The sequence below is a fragment of the Ambystoma mexicanum genome, chromosome 7q (assembly GCF_040938575.1).
Source record: "Ambystoma mexicanum isolate Mex_15411 chromosome 7q, UKY_AmexF1_1, whole genome shotgun sequence".
Taxonomy (NCBI): Eukaryota; Metazoa; Chordata; class Amphibia; order Caudata; family Ambystomatidae; genus Ambystoma; species Ambystoma mexicanum.
Window position 1 is genome coordinate 224,223,175 of NC_090941.1, and position 15,975 is coordinate 224,239,149.

A 15,975-nucleotide genomic window follows, 5' to 3' on the forward strand; every position below is an offset into this window, starting at 1 on the left:
AGAGTCTAACTCTTCAAGGAGTCTCTCTTCCTCAACACCTAGGCCATCATGTTTCCCCCCTGCACCACCTGACTCCCTAGTCGGTGTCTGTCCCTCTCCTCCCTGCCACCGTGTACAACTGTGCCCCTCTGTATCCTATCCCCGCTGTGTATCTGTTCTTTTGTTATCTCTAAAAAGCGCTCTGTTGTGTATCTGAATTGTTGTATACCTCTGTAAAGCGCTCTGTTGTGTATCTGAATTGTTGTATACCTCTGTAAAGCGCTCTGTTGCTTCTCAAAGCTAGGTCCGCGCTCAATAAATACAATAAAAATAATAATAATAAAAACATAGAATAAGGACTGTGACTAGGAAGCCCAGGAGTTGGAGTATTGAATATTACCAGTGAGTAATATGGCCATTCACCTCCATATGAGGTGAGTTATCTACATACAGTTTGTACATTTTCAGTACTGGACATCACAGACCATGCGGTGAAGGAGAGGACTCCCCCGCCCTTCTCCTCTGCAGCTCTGTTCTCTGGGAGGCCATGTAGGATATCGCTTTTGAAGGATTCCTCTTTTCTGAGCAGGTGGGCGAAATGGCAGGGGTGAGCCTTGCTTTGGCTGTCATTTCTAAGCCAAGGAGAGGATGTAGTCTGAGGAGGGCTGAGCGAGGAGCAGAATGAGACTGGCAGGAGAACGTCCTACAAGGGGTGGCAAGAGGAAGGGGGACAGGGGGGAGCAGGATCATTGCGTTCATAAAACAGAGATGGGCCAAGAGTGGGACTGAAAACGCCGAATCTTTCGGGATACGTTGGAACAAAAGGGGGTAACTTAAGCTGCTTGATTTTTCAATGTAATACTGGACAGTTTAAAGTGCTTCGAACCCTTTATTACACACAAACGAAATTCGTACCATAATGTGCGACCCTCCACTCCTCACCCATGCCTCTTAGGCCGGGTAGCCATTAACAAAACTGCATATCTTGGGCGTACATGAACCTATCAAGTCTGCATTTCCTTTGCCGATAAGTACATCGGACAGAATCTTGTTATCGTTATCGGGTTGCGTCTTTAGAAATAACCGGTTATACGAGTGATAAGGAATTTCTTCACAAGGTTCGCAACCCTCCCGGCAACACGTCGTAGTTTGCAGGCCGGGTAATGGTAGAAGAGCCCAGTGCGCGTGGGCAGCTTCGGTGCCCCGGACCTCCTTTTATGCGCCATAAAGTGCCAGTCTCGGGTGAAGCCCTTGCGGTCCCTTGCCCTCGCCGAAACCCGCACAGCTCTTCTCCGGGGCTTATTGGGGACGTGCGCTGGGAGGGGGGAGGAGTTGCGCTCACTGTAACAAGGTGGAGCCGCAGCGGATACAATTGACACTGGCAGTTAAGCCTCCGTGGAGGGGAAGGGCTTAGTCTCTCGGAGCCAAATGCCAAGAAGTCTGTATACGTCCGCCTACCTCCCAGCCTTTTGGCAATGTGACTAACAACACGCCGAGCTAACGAGAAAGACGAGCGGGAGCGGCCAGGGAGCGTGGACACAGCCGGGGTCTGTAATATGCGGAAACACCAACTGACCTGGCTGCACTCCGCCGAGAGCGCGCCGCTGCTACGCGGCAGCCCGGGGACCTGAGTGGTTAACGCGCCGTCCCGGACAGTCAGCGTTGCTGCGCGTTACGCTGTGAATGTTAATTAAGGACCACCGGCGCAAGCTGCCCGACTCTCCGCCGCGCGCTGCCTCTCTCTGGCGTTTATAGCCCGGTGCACAGCGGATCATCTGCTCCGAGCGAACCTGGAGTGTGCTGCTGTACTTTCGCCGCACCGAGGACCGGCGGGGGATCACCACTTTTTCCATGCGCTTAGATTTTGGAGACACTGAATTGGATTGGACCGGAGCCGTTCCTTTGCCCTATTAATGCTAAGGATCTCTGGGATTGTGCAAATGTGCGGCAGTTTCTTCTGAGAAGCTGGGCGCCGCGCAGGTAAGAGCGACTCCTTTTTCACGATACTCACGATCCGTGCTTGCTTCAAACACTTCTCCGCATGTGCCCCGTGCGTGTGTGGACTGCGTGACTCTTTTCCTTACGGCAGTAGAGCACATTCACTTAATCGACTCTAACTTTGCACGGCACTTTAATGGGTGCTCTTCGTTGCGTGGCAATTAGCCATTCGCAGGTATATTACAGCGGTGGTGTGTGTGCAGGGATCTTGTGGGTGTATTTCTCTGAAGGATACACATATGTCTCTCCCTGGTGCATACATGCATGCATGCTAAGATGTGCATATGTGTATTTTCGAGCTACTCCCGTGTACCCATGTGTGTATACATGCCACTTGGGGTTGCACTCGTGTCTCGAGGGAGCATATGTGTGTGTCTGCACATCTGTGTGTCATGCCCGTCTCCTGCGGGTGAATGCAAATATGTCAGTGGTGCTGTCAAATATCTCTACATACTTCTCTTGGTGAGGCGTGCATTCCTCTCAGGGGTCTTCACATGTCTCACAGGGTCTATGCATGTTAGGGGATACATAGGCATTCCTAAAGGGGCATGGGGGCGTTTCATTTGGCGTAAATATGTTTTTCGGGGAGCATGTCTGCGTCTCGGTGGTGTATCTTTCTCAGGGATGAGTACAATTGGTGGATGCAGGTGTATGAGTCTTTCGGGTTATAGAGGTCCATCGTGAGGGTGCATAGCGGACGTTTCCCTCAGGTGTCTTGCATCTGCATCGACCGTGTAAACACATGTATGTTTATTGGGCGTTCTCCAAATAAGTCCAGAAAGATGTGATTCTCATTATAGCGCCCCTGCTGGGAGGACTGGGTGCTGCGCAGAAACCCCAGCATCCAGGCATCCGAGCGATTGCTGCATTAGTGACTCTGAACGGTCACGCTACACTATATATTAACTCAGAACGAACCCCGTGTTCGCATTTCCCCGTGACTATTAATCTGTGCGGTTTATCCTAACAACTTAAACTGCGTTTGCCCATTTCATTGAGGCATGCAGTCAACAGTGCAGGTGTGGCATTTAAGCACACCCCAGAAGGTGTAGTACACGGACGGCTGCGAGTGAGCTGCATTGGTAACATTCTGTAGCACCACAGTTATTCGCATAGACCGTAGAGTAGAACTGACACGCACTGAAACTGTCGTCCCCGTGCCATTTTACTCATTGAATGCTCTCCAGCAGATATATGCGTATATGCTCGACCATTGCGCGTCCGTTGCATTTTCAGGGCCACAGGGGGTGCTGCTTGCTCTCCGTTGAGTGCAGGTGGCTGAAGGTTTGTGGCGCAGCCGCATATGCACCGGTTATCACTTTCTGCAAATGATTAGATAATGAACTGCATTGCCTTTTCTAATGCTCGCGCTCCAGATGCAGACAGCTCGTGCGATTCCATGTCCTGGTTCTTATCAGACGCGGAAGGGACGACCCCACGGAGTCCTGACAGACCCCGGAACTCCAGACAGCGCTTATACCTTGACGGACCAGCTCCAGGTTCCGAATAGACCATATACCTCTCGGACTATACCCGAGTAAACTTCGTGGATTTTTTTTTGCACGGTTCAAAGTGACTGCACTGCTGAAAAGGGACTTTGCACTGCCGACACAAACCCGGATTTATGGAACTGTGCGACGTGTTTAAGTCAGTGCATGGTCGTTTTGCAGTATAACATGACTTTATACGGACTTTGCACTGCAAAAATACACTTTCACAGTTCCACGAATCAGGGTTTACGTCGGCGGTGCAAAGTCACCTTGAATCATGCACAACATTCTATGCATCGGGCTCTTAATGTATATTCAACAGTCACGCTCTTCTCCAAGGCTCTGCCAGAAATTAAGATTTCCGTGCCAGCTCTGGGCTGCCTACGAGGGTGGCTTTCTGACGCACCGTGGTTGTGTTACTGACTGCTGCACAAATCTGTGGCGTGTGCTCCGTTTCACTGAACAGTCTCATTAGTTACACACTTGCCTTTTTTTCTGCTATGGTAACCATTGGAAACCGAAGAGGGGCCCTAATTAGCGCGACAGTGGAGATTGAGCCTTGTATGGGCTAGGTCTTACCCGATGTTTGGGGGCAAATTGAGTATTGCTGTACTTAAACAGCAACAGCTAATTATAGGTAACTATTGATTAGTGAATGCCTGGCTGAAGCGTGTGGGAGCCCCTGAACACAAGCTCCCTCCGTCATCTCAATGTCTTCCACATATTCTTCTGGGCCCTGTTTTTCATTCTCTAACACACGGGGGCAGAGCCAGCCACAATATGTTTGGGCAGCTAGATGGCAGCTTTGAAAGCTGGTAGGGAGTGGGGCCATTAAATCTTTTGCGCTATTGCCCCTCACTCTCCCCCTCCCGATCCTGATTGTGCCCAAACATGTCCATTCCGGTGCTCCTATATTATATACCAGTATTCACACTTAAGAAAATACCCATGCTTGCATTGCCCATAATGCCCGTAATGATGCTATAACAAAATGTTAATGTGGGCACTGCCAATGTATGCCGCATCCCCAATTAAGAACATGCTCCTGTTGGCCTTGCCTTAATGCCAGTAAAAAAAAAAAACAGACATAGTAACAGTAAGAAAACATGCGATTGGTGGCTAGCTGTTAAGGTAGCTCAGCAGGTTGAACGCTTGCTGCTGCAGTCTAAGAGTGTTCTTAATGCGAGTCCAAAATTCCATGCCACAGTAGGACCCACCCAGCTCCATTGAAGTTTAAGTATCCGCCAACCACTCCAACCCCTTATTCACATAACACTCAAGTTGGCTTTGCTTTGCCCAAACACAGCAGTAAAACATGCCATGATCCTGACAAAAATGTTCGTGCTCCAATGCCCCCCCCCCCCCCCCCCGCCAGGCCCCAGCCTCATAGAAACACTCAAATAGATACAGGAGATATACACACACATACAGATATACACACATTCATAAACATTCAGGAACCATACAGTTTAAGCCATTCACACAAGCACCCTGAACATTCAACATACACTATACTTTCATTCACACCCTCACTCGCACCCATGTACACCATTCACACTTCATTCATTCATCCATTCATTCATTCATTCATTCATTCGCATGCGCTTACAGACACTCCCTCGCAAACAAACATACACACACTTACACATTCCCTGACATGCATGCATGCATGCATACATTCATACATGCATGCAATTCACGCACACATCCAGATACGCAAACAAACAAAAAGCTGTTTTTCTTACCCGTTTCCCTCTGGACCAGCTCTGGCCCAATGCCTCTGCATCTCACAGCCTATTTAGTTAAACAAAGCATAGCTAGTCATTGGAGGCATAGACTAACTAAAAATTGAGCCAAGTTAAGCCTTTAGCGTCCGCAAAGGGGGGTCTATTAATATCGTCTCCTGGGCAGGATTTTGTTATCTGCACGTTTGCTGATGCTGCAGTCATGTTAACAAATGTTGTCTCAGCGCGAGAGTGGTGTTTTTAATTACTTTTGAACAGTGCAGGAAATGGGCCGGAACATGGCGGTGTGGTGCTCTGGCAAAAAATATCTTCCTTGAGCCCTGCTCCACGAGCTAACACAGAACACTCCCAGATCTTGGCTTCAACTAGACAGACCTGCTTTCAGATGACTGTGCACAGAGCACTGCCTAGTTTTCTGAAAGCAGTCTGCTCATTGAGTTTGGGTGTGCAATAACTCTTATTTATTTCTTCATTTATTAGCATTTATAGAGCGCGCATCAGCCCTTAGGCATTGTGGCGCTGTTACAGAAATACTGGCTGGTTACATTGGGAAAGGCATATCAATTATTGTTAACAGGGTATGCATAAGAGCAGCATTTAGATGCATGAACCTGCTGTTTCACTGAGTATGCATAGACCAGGCTAAGTACAAGAGTCGGAGGCCGTGTGGAGGGACAGGAGGATGGTGAGAGGGTAGGGAGGAAGAGGGCTGAAAGGCTATATGAACAGGGTGGATTTGAGGGTTTTGCGGAATCTGGAGAGTGCGGGTTCAGCTGAGGGCAGATGTCTCCTTTACAAGTGGATGTTTGATGTGATGGAGGAGGTCTGCTACTTCCTTTTCAGTGACTTCTCTGAATGAGAAGAGAGGGGTGTCAGGGTGTGGTGTGGAGGTGATCGGGCGTGCATATTGTCCTGTTTGGGGAGCGCTTCACGCTTTGATTGCATTTTATCCTGGAGTAGATTGATTTTGTTAAGGAGGGCTGCCTGGATATTAGAACACCACACTTCATCTTTGTTGATTTCGTCTGGGCTGGTGGAAGGGGTGATAAGTTCTTTGAAAATCGAGAACATTTATTTGGGCTTGGAGTTGGCAGTGGAGATTCTAAAGTTTAAGGATTCGGATTTGGCTTTAAATATTGCTTTTTTGTAAGTTGATGCAATGTCTTTGAATCCTGTCGGGGTGGAGGGGTTAGGTGTGGATTGCCATTTTGCTAAGGCCTGGCGTTTGTTGGCGCGTAAGGTTGATAGTGAGGGTGCAAGAGTAGATGTTGCAAAGAGAAGAGGGGTTGTTCACAAATGGGGGTTTGAGTTCTGGTATGTCTAGAAGAGGGAGGAGATTGGCTTTGGTGAGTTTTTTGGAGCTTTGGACTTGCAGGATAGTGTTTTATGGGGGTCTGGAAGGAATAGTGAATTGGATGCAATAGTGATCCGTCCATGGGAGTGGCGCTATATTAGTGCGCTATATTAGTGATGGTAAATGAGCAGTTGTGGTCTGCAATCCAGTCAATGGTGCAACCTTTAATGTGTGTTGGCTCAATGACTCTTGTGTGTGAACCCTAGGTCTGTCAGCTCTGGCAAATGAGGCTGCTGCTTTTTTGTCCTTTGGGTCAAGCAGGCCTAAGTTGAGGTCTCCAAGTAGGCTGGTTTTAGTGGAACTTTTTAAGTTGTTACCTAGGATGTGGAGGAGTGTTTTTGGTAGTTGGTCTATATTTATGGTGTAAGAGGGGGGTGGGTGGGACAGTGGAAGTTTTGCATGAGGTCAGCGTTACTGTCAAAGTGTCTCCTTGGCGATAAGAGCTACGCCTCCGCCTGGGATAGCTAGAGCGATTGGCTGGAGCCATGATTCCGTGAGGGCAAGGTCAAGGTTGGGTTATGTGATATTTCGAGTGCATGGGGCGGGGAGAGAACGAGTGTTGATGAGGGGCGGCACACTTGAGAGGGATTTGTGGTGGGGTGAGGATGGGGCAAAGGTCAGAGGAAGGGTGTGGGAGCTGGAAGTTTAGCCTGGATGGTGAGACGAGAGGGGGTGTCTGTTGTAGGTGAGAGACTGAGATACTGTTGTAGTGAGAGAGGGTGGAGGGGTGGGGGCGTATGCATGTGGAGGAGCTTAGACAGTGTTTTCTAAGGAGAGTGGATATGGGTATGCATGGGTGAGGACTGGGCTCTGAGCGGGTTCTGAGCATGGTGTCTCGTTTGTAGGAGGGTTGGTGTAGGAGGGTTGGTGCAGGGTATGAAACGATGTGGAGAAATTGTTGGCCTGATCTTGTAATGGGGAGGAATGCTCTGTTGAGTACTGGCCTGTTCTCAGGGACACAAGATAGCCACATTTGTTCTGAAGTAAGCTTTGCTTTTCAGTAGATTTAGCAGAGGTATACAGACACATACAATGTTGTAGTTGTCCAAACTGATATATGTGTCCTACAGTTTACAGAGACCTCTTTGTTAGGGTGAGTATTGTGATGAAGCAAAACAGCAGAGTCTAACTACAATAATTCACTTGGTTTCTTACCACTATAAGAACGGTTTCATATTAAACATTGTAGGCATTCATACATTCCCATAATGCTCTTTGCTTTTATGCAAATCAACATGATTGGGTTCTATGATACTTTGTTGCAATCTGGCTTGGGGCCAGGCCTCTCTTCCCGGCCCAGTGTGCCCACAGTCCCACCCCTCCAAGGAGGAGAGGGTTCCACCAGTACATTTCTTCAATTTCCTGCACTGCTTTTCAAGTTTAAAAGTAAATACCCTGCTCTCTGAGGTGAGAAACGTGACAACTTCTTGCTGTCTGAGCACAGGGTGGGCGTTACAGCAGAGTGATGATTTCTGCCTCAAAGTGGGAGGGCTTTAGCCCTCCCAAGCCCATGTTGGTCGCTGCCAATGTTAACACCCCTTGCATCTCTCTTTTGTATGTCTCATTGTCAATATCCCCCATCCAAGATTGTGTCTTTTCATCTTTTCATGTCTCTCTCCTGCTCACACCCCCTGCTCTCTAAATCTCTTACCCTCCATCACGCTCACACCTCATCTCTGTAATTGTCCATCCCCTCCCGCTCTTTCTTGCTCACTCCCCTGTTTTCCTCCTCTCTCTCAATAACTCACATGATATCCTTCCCTCAAACCCCCACCCCTCCCACCTCTCTGTTCTCCCCCTCTCTCGCTGCCTCTCACCACTCACATCTCCTTATTACTACTGACCTGTATTCTGAAGGTGTAACTCTTTTCAGGGTTCGTGAATGTGGTTTAGCAAGTTTGAAAGGGGCCAGCTTGAGTGTGCTTGTTGTCATCATGAGTTGTTCAATGCCAAGAGTTCTACAAATAAGTACTGTAGCACAATGTGTCCTAATTACTGAAATATGAGTGAGCCTGCATGACAGCAGCTCATGTCACGTTGTCTGAAGACAGCTAGCAGGGCCTTGCATTTTAATGAGCTGCGTCCAATTATTGCCTAGGTTGTGTGTGTGTACATTCGCACATTTGGGTGTGTAAGGAAGGTGGGTGTCTTAAATTAAAATGTGTAATTTACTATAGCTTGCTATTTACCTAGTGTATGCACTGTTTCTTTTTCGTTATTGTTGTTGTGGATATATATTCACTGAAAAAACCTAAAGGTGCAGTTAAGTTGCACAGATTTAGCACACCAAGAACTTTGAAATTCAGTGGATGTGGGAAGTCATGACCATCTTAAATTGGCACACTGCCGTTGATATCCCACATAAGGCCATGTCACCCTTAATGCTGTTTTGTATGTCATTGTGAATCCCTTATCTTATAATATGTATGTACTCATGGGCTTTGCAACAGGAGCGCGCTGAAATAAACTGGTCATGACTACCCTCATCCACTGAATTTCAAGGGTTTTGTTGCCATAAATCTGTGCAACTTAACTGCACCTTAACTAAAGCTTTTTTAGTGAATTTAAAGGGTTTTGTTATACCATCGTTTTTTTATGGGCCTCTAGCTATGGCCTTCACCCATGTCCAGGGGCCGCAGCCTTTTGCCCTGTCCACTTTATATTTTAAAACACTATTAAAATAGCTTCTAGCCATGGCATTCGGCCATGGCCAATGGCCACAGCCGAAGGCCTTTCCACTGTTCATGTTCCCCCAATATGATTCTTTTGGACCCAGTAGGTGGGCACGGCCTTTGGCTGTGACTACTATAGATGTCATTGGGGCACACTAGCCAGGGGCTTCGGCTTTGGACATGAGCTGTGCCCACTGTATATTTTAAAACACTATCGGACCACTTCCCATGGCCTTCAGCTGTGGCCACTGTACATGTTTCTCCAATATGTTTCTTTTGGACCCACTAAATGGCCACTGCCGGCTGTACATGCTTTCAGGCCCACTAGCCAGTGAGCACATCCTTTGTACTAACTGGCCAGGGCAATATTGCACCCATTGGCATGTTGCCCCAGTAGGATACCCCACACCTCACTGTAAAATTCCACGTTCTTTATCATTTTATTAACTCTCCCTTTAAAAAAAATCAGTTTTTTCCAATATCCGCGGTTATATCCGCAATGAATTACAAAAATCGAGAATATTTTATATTTGACATACTATCAAAAAAACATTGCATATGATCATAAGTAACCTAGAATATGCAAAAATGTTCAAGCTTTGAACTTGGTCCACAGCCCCCCTAACTGCCCAATTTCACATGTTGTCCTCTTTCCCCCTCCCTACCTGTAGCCTAATGCCATTTCCTCCTTTTTCCTCCTCGGAATGGCATTTTTTCAACTTTTCATTTTCAGATAAACTTGAATAATACCCCAAATATTCATGAATATCTCTGGCATCGGACAAAGAAAATGATGGCTTTTTCATTTCTGAAAAGCCTTTCTGCTGCAATGCACCATGGGAGATACACCTATAATCCATCAAATATTTATAAAACTACTCGATGCACAAAACCCAAATCCTCCCAGAAATTGAGTCAATAATTTGTGCCCAAGTTGTTTCATAACTAGTCCAATTCCGTCCAGCAGTTTTTGCTGTGTGCTCAAGCACAATTGGAATTTTTTGTCTATTGGAAAATGAATGGGTTCTTGGCCGAAACTGCATTTTTTTGTTTTCTTAATAATGTCTTTATTTTTTGATGGATCTTTCCCAAATGTCGAGTCTGGGGGAAGATGTGTGTGTGTGTGTGTGTGTGTGTGCGAGCGAGGGGGGTAAGCGTGTATGTGTGTGTTCGGGGGGTTGGGGGGGACTCAGTACAATTTAGTCTGCAAAATGTCAGCTAAATCCGTCATGGGAGTCAAAAGATATTGGCAATTAATTTTTTCAAATTCCTATGTATTGAAATACTCAACTGTAGTGTGGCGACCACACTATAAAGTATATATACAGAAAGCCAATATTTGTTTTCTATCCTGTAGACAGGGATCTGCAACACGTCGCTCGTCAGAAGATGTTTTGAACTACGACTCCCATGATCCTGCTCCAATGCCTTTGCTAGCATGGGCTGTTGGAAGGTGTAGTCCAAAACATCTGGAGAGCCAAAGGTTGCAGACTCCTGCATGGGGACATCTGGTTCGCTTGTTCAAACTTCAAGCAAGGACATTTCCAAATGCATCAGGAAATACAAAATGCATGCTAGCTTCCCTCTCCAAACTGTGTCAGGCGAATGGAGAATGCACTTAGAAAACACACACCAGATCCTAGGGCCCTCCTGAATTGATGTGGTGCAGTAAGCCGTTTATTGAATTCCATTCGGCCCCTTCATGCAGTTGCCAGATGTTAAATTGCAGTGCCAAAAGAGCCCACTTCCAGAAGGACTTTGAGCTGCCAAGTGGCTGACAAATTTATAGCGTTGGTTAAGTTTCTTGGGCTCATTACATCACATTTGCATGCCATGCCGATGTGAGATAGCGGTGCCCACGGAGATAATATTTCAGTCTAATATGCATTAATCCGACCCAATCTCAAATTCGGTCTTTTTCTGTTTCAACTAAGTGTTGCTCTTTATTACTGCCGTTTTTTTATGATCCCATATGGTGCTCGCATGTGAATGTCTGTATGCACGCCTGGCTGCATCTCACCGTTCTGCATGCAATGTTTTTGTGGGTGTTTAGAATTCCGAAGAAGCCCCTGCTGCAGGAAGGGAGGGAGGGAGCGCAGGCGACCGGCGCTAGGATCCAGCAGAGCTCCTCCGATGCCGACTGAAAGGACCTTCCACGGACAGCACACCGTCGAGCCAAGCTGAGGGTGAGTTTCCGCAGTCAACTCTCAATGCCTCTCTTCGGGGTTCTGCTCCTCCACACAGACTGCAAAGTCATTTCCTAGCAGTCTGTAGATCGGTCCTAAAAACTGCTGAGCTGTGATGAACCTTGGATAATGATGGCATAATATTTGCCGTTTCCCTTGACATCAATTTTCCAGTCAGTGCTTGTTACAGCATGTTCGAGGTTCAATGCGTTGGTCTTTTTTTCTTGTTTTTGGTTACATTTTAAAACATTAGTATTTTGACCAATCTGCCCCCAAAATGCATCTCTTTTTTTTTTAACGGCACACATATAATCTGAAGCACGCCAGAATAGTTTAAACGAACAAAGATCGAATTATTATGTTTGCAGTGTTTTCTCATTTCTCATTATTCATTAATAAACTATACACATACACCTATTTATATTTCCTATTTTTTTTTCCCGCCAGAGTCCAGCACGGTTTTCCTTCAGCATGGAGGTGAGGATTGTCATTCTCTGCTCAGTTGTCATCGCTGCAGCGGAAGCCCTGCCTGGCAGTGGATCCTGTGACATGCTCTGCACCTGTGAGGAAAAGGACAGCGTGCTGTTTGTCAATTGTGAGGAAAGAGTCAAGAATTTATCCCAAATCCAAGTCCCACCCTTGCTCCCTTTTGATCTCAGTTTATTAAATAATGGTTTGACCCAGTTACGCCTCAATGATTTTTCCTCCCTCGCCAACCTTGTCTCGTTGCACCTTGGATTTAATAACATTGTAGAGATTGAGCCCGGAGCTTTCAATGGCCTGAGCCTACTAAAGAAGCTGCACATAAATCACAATTCTTTGGAGATTTTAAGGGAAGACACCTTCCGGGGATTGGAGAATCTGGAGTATCTTCAAGCTGATAACAACTTTATCACAGAGATCGAGTCAAGTGCCTTTAGCAAGCTCAACAGACTTAAAGTGCTTATTCTGAATGACAATGCCATTGAGTTTCTCCCCGCAAATATTTTTCGCTTTGTTCCATTGACCCACTTAGATCTTCGAGGGAACCAACTGCAGACTCTTCCATATGTCGGATTGTTGGAGCACATTGGCAGAATATTGGACCTTCAGATTGAGGACAATAAGTGGGCCTGCAATTGTGACTTGCTGCAGCTGAAAACATGGCTAGAAAATATGCCTCCTCAGTCAATTATTGGGGAGGTGGTATGCTACAGCCCTCCGATTCTCAAGGGGAGCATGTTAAGCCGGCTCAAGAAAGAAGCAATCTGTACCAGCAACCCAATAAATGAACTGGAAGATCCTTCAGGTTTGCTGCCGATGGTTGTAACCACATCGGTAAGTGATGCACGGATCTCCAGCAAGGCACTACCAGTCCCTAAAGCCCCTACAAAGGAAGCCCCGTTAGCTCCTTATGCCACAAAGCCAGCAACCCATATTCCAGTCATATACTGCCCTGTGCCATGCCACTGTACCAGTACTACACAAATCCACTCAGGACTTTTAATACATTGCCAAGAGAGGAATATAGAAAGTTTGTCTGACTTAGGGCCACCACCTCAACACCCAAGAAAGTTTATCCTGGCCGGAAATATCATCCAGATGGTACTGAAATCGGATCTTGTACAATATGGGACATTGGAAATGCTCCACCTTGGCAACAATCGCATTGAAATCATTGAAGAAGGATCGTTTGTGAATCTTACCAAATTGCAAAAACTTTACCTAAATGGGAACCACCTTACACGACTAAGTCAAAGTCTTTTCCTTGGTCTGCTGCAACTCGAGTATCTGTACCTTGAGTACAATGCAATCAAGGAGATATTACCAAGGACATTTAATACCATGCCAAAACTAAAGGTCCTTTACCTAAATAATAACCTCCTCCATAATTTGCCTGCACATATTTTTTCAGGGGTGCCTTTGGCTCGGCTCTACCTAAGATCTAACCAGTTTTCCCATTTACCTGTAAGCAATGTCTTGGATGAATTGGACTTGCTGGTTCAAATCGAACTCGAGGATAACCCCTGGGACTGCACATGTGACCTAGTTGGCCTAAAACAATGGGTGCAAAAACTGAGTAAAAATACGATGATTAATGACATTTTATGTAAATCTCCAGTGACATTGGCCAAAAAAGAAATAAAATCTCTTAACAATGAAGTTTTATGTCCTGACCTAATGAAGAGTCAAGCTCTGCCAACCCAAATAAATTATGTGGTTGTGTCAACTCCCGCAACAACAACCAGCAGTGCTGGTAGCCTACTACGGTCCATTACAGACTACGTGCCGCTATCAGTTCTAATCCTCGGCCTGCTTATTCTCTTTATTGCCATTGTATTTTGTGCAGCTGGTGTAGTAGTCCTTGTTCTGCATCGAAGAAGAAGGCACAAAAAGAAACAAACTGAAGAACACTTGCGTGAAACGAGTCCTGTTCGACTCCAGTATAGTATGTATGGTCACAAAATGACCCATCACACCACAGAAAGACCAGGATCCACACTCTACGACCAGCACATTATTAGTCCCGCAGTTCAGGTTTACCAGAATCCACCTTTCAGCCCAAAGCACACCGCTCAGGAGGAAGAAGGCGACGAAAAAGAGCTCAATGACCACAAGCACATTCGCAAAAGCCTAATGGAAAGGGAGAATGAGTCACCGCTCACAGGTTCGAACATCAAGTTTAGAGGCGATGAACCATCCGCAGAGTTTCTGTCATTTCAGGATGCAAGCTCCTTGTATAGAAACATCCTCGAGAAAGAAAGGGAGCTCCAGCAGCTTGGCATCACTGAATATTTAAGGAAAAATATTGCCCAGCTGCAACCGGAACTTGACGTCCGTTATCCAAGAACGCGCGAAGAGCTGAAACTAATGGAGACAATTATGTATTCTAGGCCTCGAAAAGTCTTAGTGGAACAGACAAAAAATGAATATTTTGAACTGAAGGCCAACTTGCATTCTGAGCCTGACTATTTGGAAATTTTGGAACAGCAAACATAAAGAAATATCAAAACTGTTAACTTTGGCCTGGAACAGTGGCTTTGAAATATTGTTTTTATCGCCCAAACCTTGTAAATACAAGTGCCTTAAAGAATATGTCATCATTTGGAACCTAAGCACAGCAGTTATCCTCGAGGGAATCGGGGATCGCTGTGAAAAGCCATTGGGATATTTGCCGAGACGTTGTCAAGCACTAATTAAAATAGGAAAGACCATGGTACAACTTTGTTTAAGACCGTGATATTACTTCTCATAACTCTGCTTTAAAAGTGTGTGTGTGTCATTTAGCATCCTCTTTACCATCTGAAAGACATTTGAATTATGTTTTTGATTTTTGTTTGTCCCTTGCCTTCATTTAATTGTTTGATGCCCACAGCACACAGAGGTCACCTTTAAGGTTTAACACCACTACACTGCACTATCTGAGACGTTTTGCAATGGCCATACCACTTGCTCTGATGTGAGATTTGAGAACGTGTACCTGCAGATAGACCTAAGAGTATATTTAATGTCAGAGGTATAATATGTTGGATATGCAAGTTCTGGTTGCTGTTTGCCAGCCATACGATGTTAAGCCTTGATTGTTTTTATTTCTTGTCAGGTGTGGGAAAGCTCTTATGTCGGAGTCTATTCTACTTTGCGTTTTGGGGAGCTAGAAATGGGTTTGGGCAACCCATCTCACAATGTTGCTGTACACCAGAGGTTTACAAACTTTGGTTAATCAGATGTCTTGGCCTTCGGCTCCTATCAACCGTAGGCAGCATAGGCAAGTCTTAGTCCAATGCATCTGTCTATACAAAGGATGGATACCTCCACTGTACACTCACCTTCATAACTTGTATGTTTCCACACAGAGCTCCAAGACCTGAACTTTTAAGATTTTTTGTATATATTGTAAATGTACAGATTCTATAGTTAATATTCATTTCTTTTTTCAATGTCATTGGCTCCTGTGGCGGCTATTGTTTTTTTGTTGTTGTTTTTTTGTTGTTGCTGATTTGCTGATAGAGACACGTTTACTGTGGCCAGTACTGTGCAGGCAAATGTTTGCCATTGTCTTCAGTTTCGGATCCAGTCGTCATTCACCATACATTTGCATAAACATGCACTTATCACGCCGAATGGTGGACGTTTCTTGGAGTGTGGAGCACTACAACATTATTCAAAAGAAAGTCTCAGTAGATTTGTATGAATTATTTATTCTGTACAGTTTTGTATATTTCCCTTTGGTTCACACATTAATTATTCTTGGGTGCCTTCTAAGCAATTTTAAAGAACTGCTCACAGCAAATAAAATCAAAGAATTTGAGGAAGCATTTCAACGCTTAGGCTCTGTTCCATTTTTTTTGGTATTGTTTTTCCAACTGTTCGTGAGATTTCTATGACAGAACACCTTTGCGGCATGAGAGGCAATTTTATTTTATTGTATTGCCTTCTAGGATTAGGTCATTTATTTCACTTTTTTAGCTCTATTTGTGTGATTTTCTGTCTGTGGGTGTTGGATGTTCCAAGAGTTTCAAAGTGGGATTGTTTTTAAATAGTCTCCAAAATACTTTAATTACTGCATATTAA

The 15,975-nt window shown here is 45.5% G+C and overlaps 1 protein-coding gene across 1 annotated transcript; it reads left to right on the top strand.

Annotated features, from left to right (window-relative positions):
* The first annotated feature begins 1,362 nt into the window (after window positions 1–1,362).
* SLITRK6 (SLIT and NTRK like family member 6) lies at window positions 1,363–15,725 on the top strand. Its single transcript, XM_069639255.1, has 3 exons — window positions 1,363–1,959; window positions 11,292–11,424; window positions 11,872–15,725. The coding sequence occupies exon 3, from the start codon at window positions 11,896–11,898 to the stop codon at window positions 14,401–14,403; it is 2,508 nt and encodes an 835-aa protein (XP_069495356.1). The 5' UTR covers window positions 1,363–1,959; window positions 11,292–11,424; window positions 11,872–11,895; the 3' UTR covers window positions 14,404–15,725.
* Window positions 15,726–15,975: the final 250 nt, after the last annotated feature.

Coding starts and splice junctions, on each gene's coding strand:
- SLITRK6 (XM_069639255.1), top strand. CDS start 11,896: ATGGAGGTGAGGATTGTCATTCTCTGCTCAGTTGTCATCGCTGCAGCG.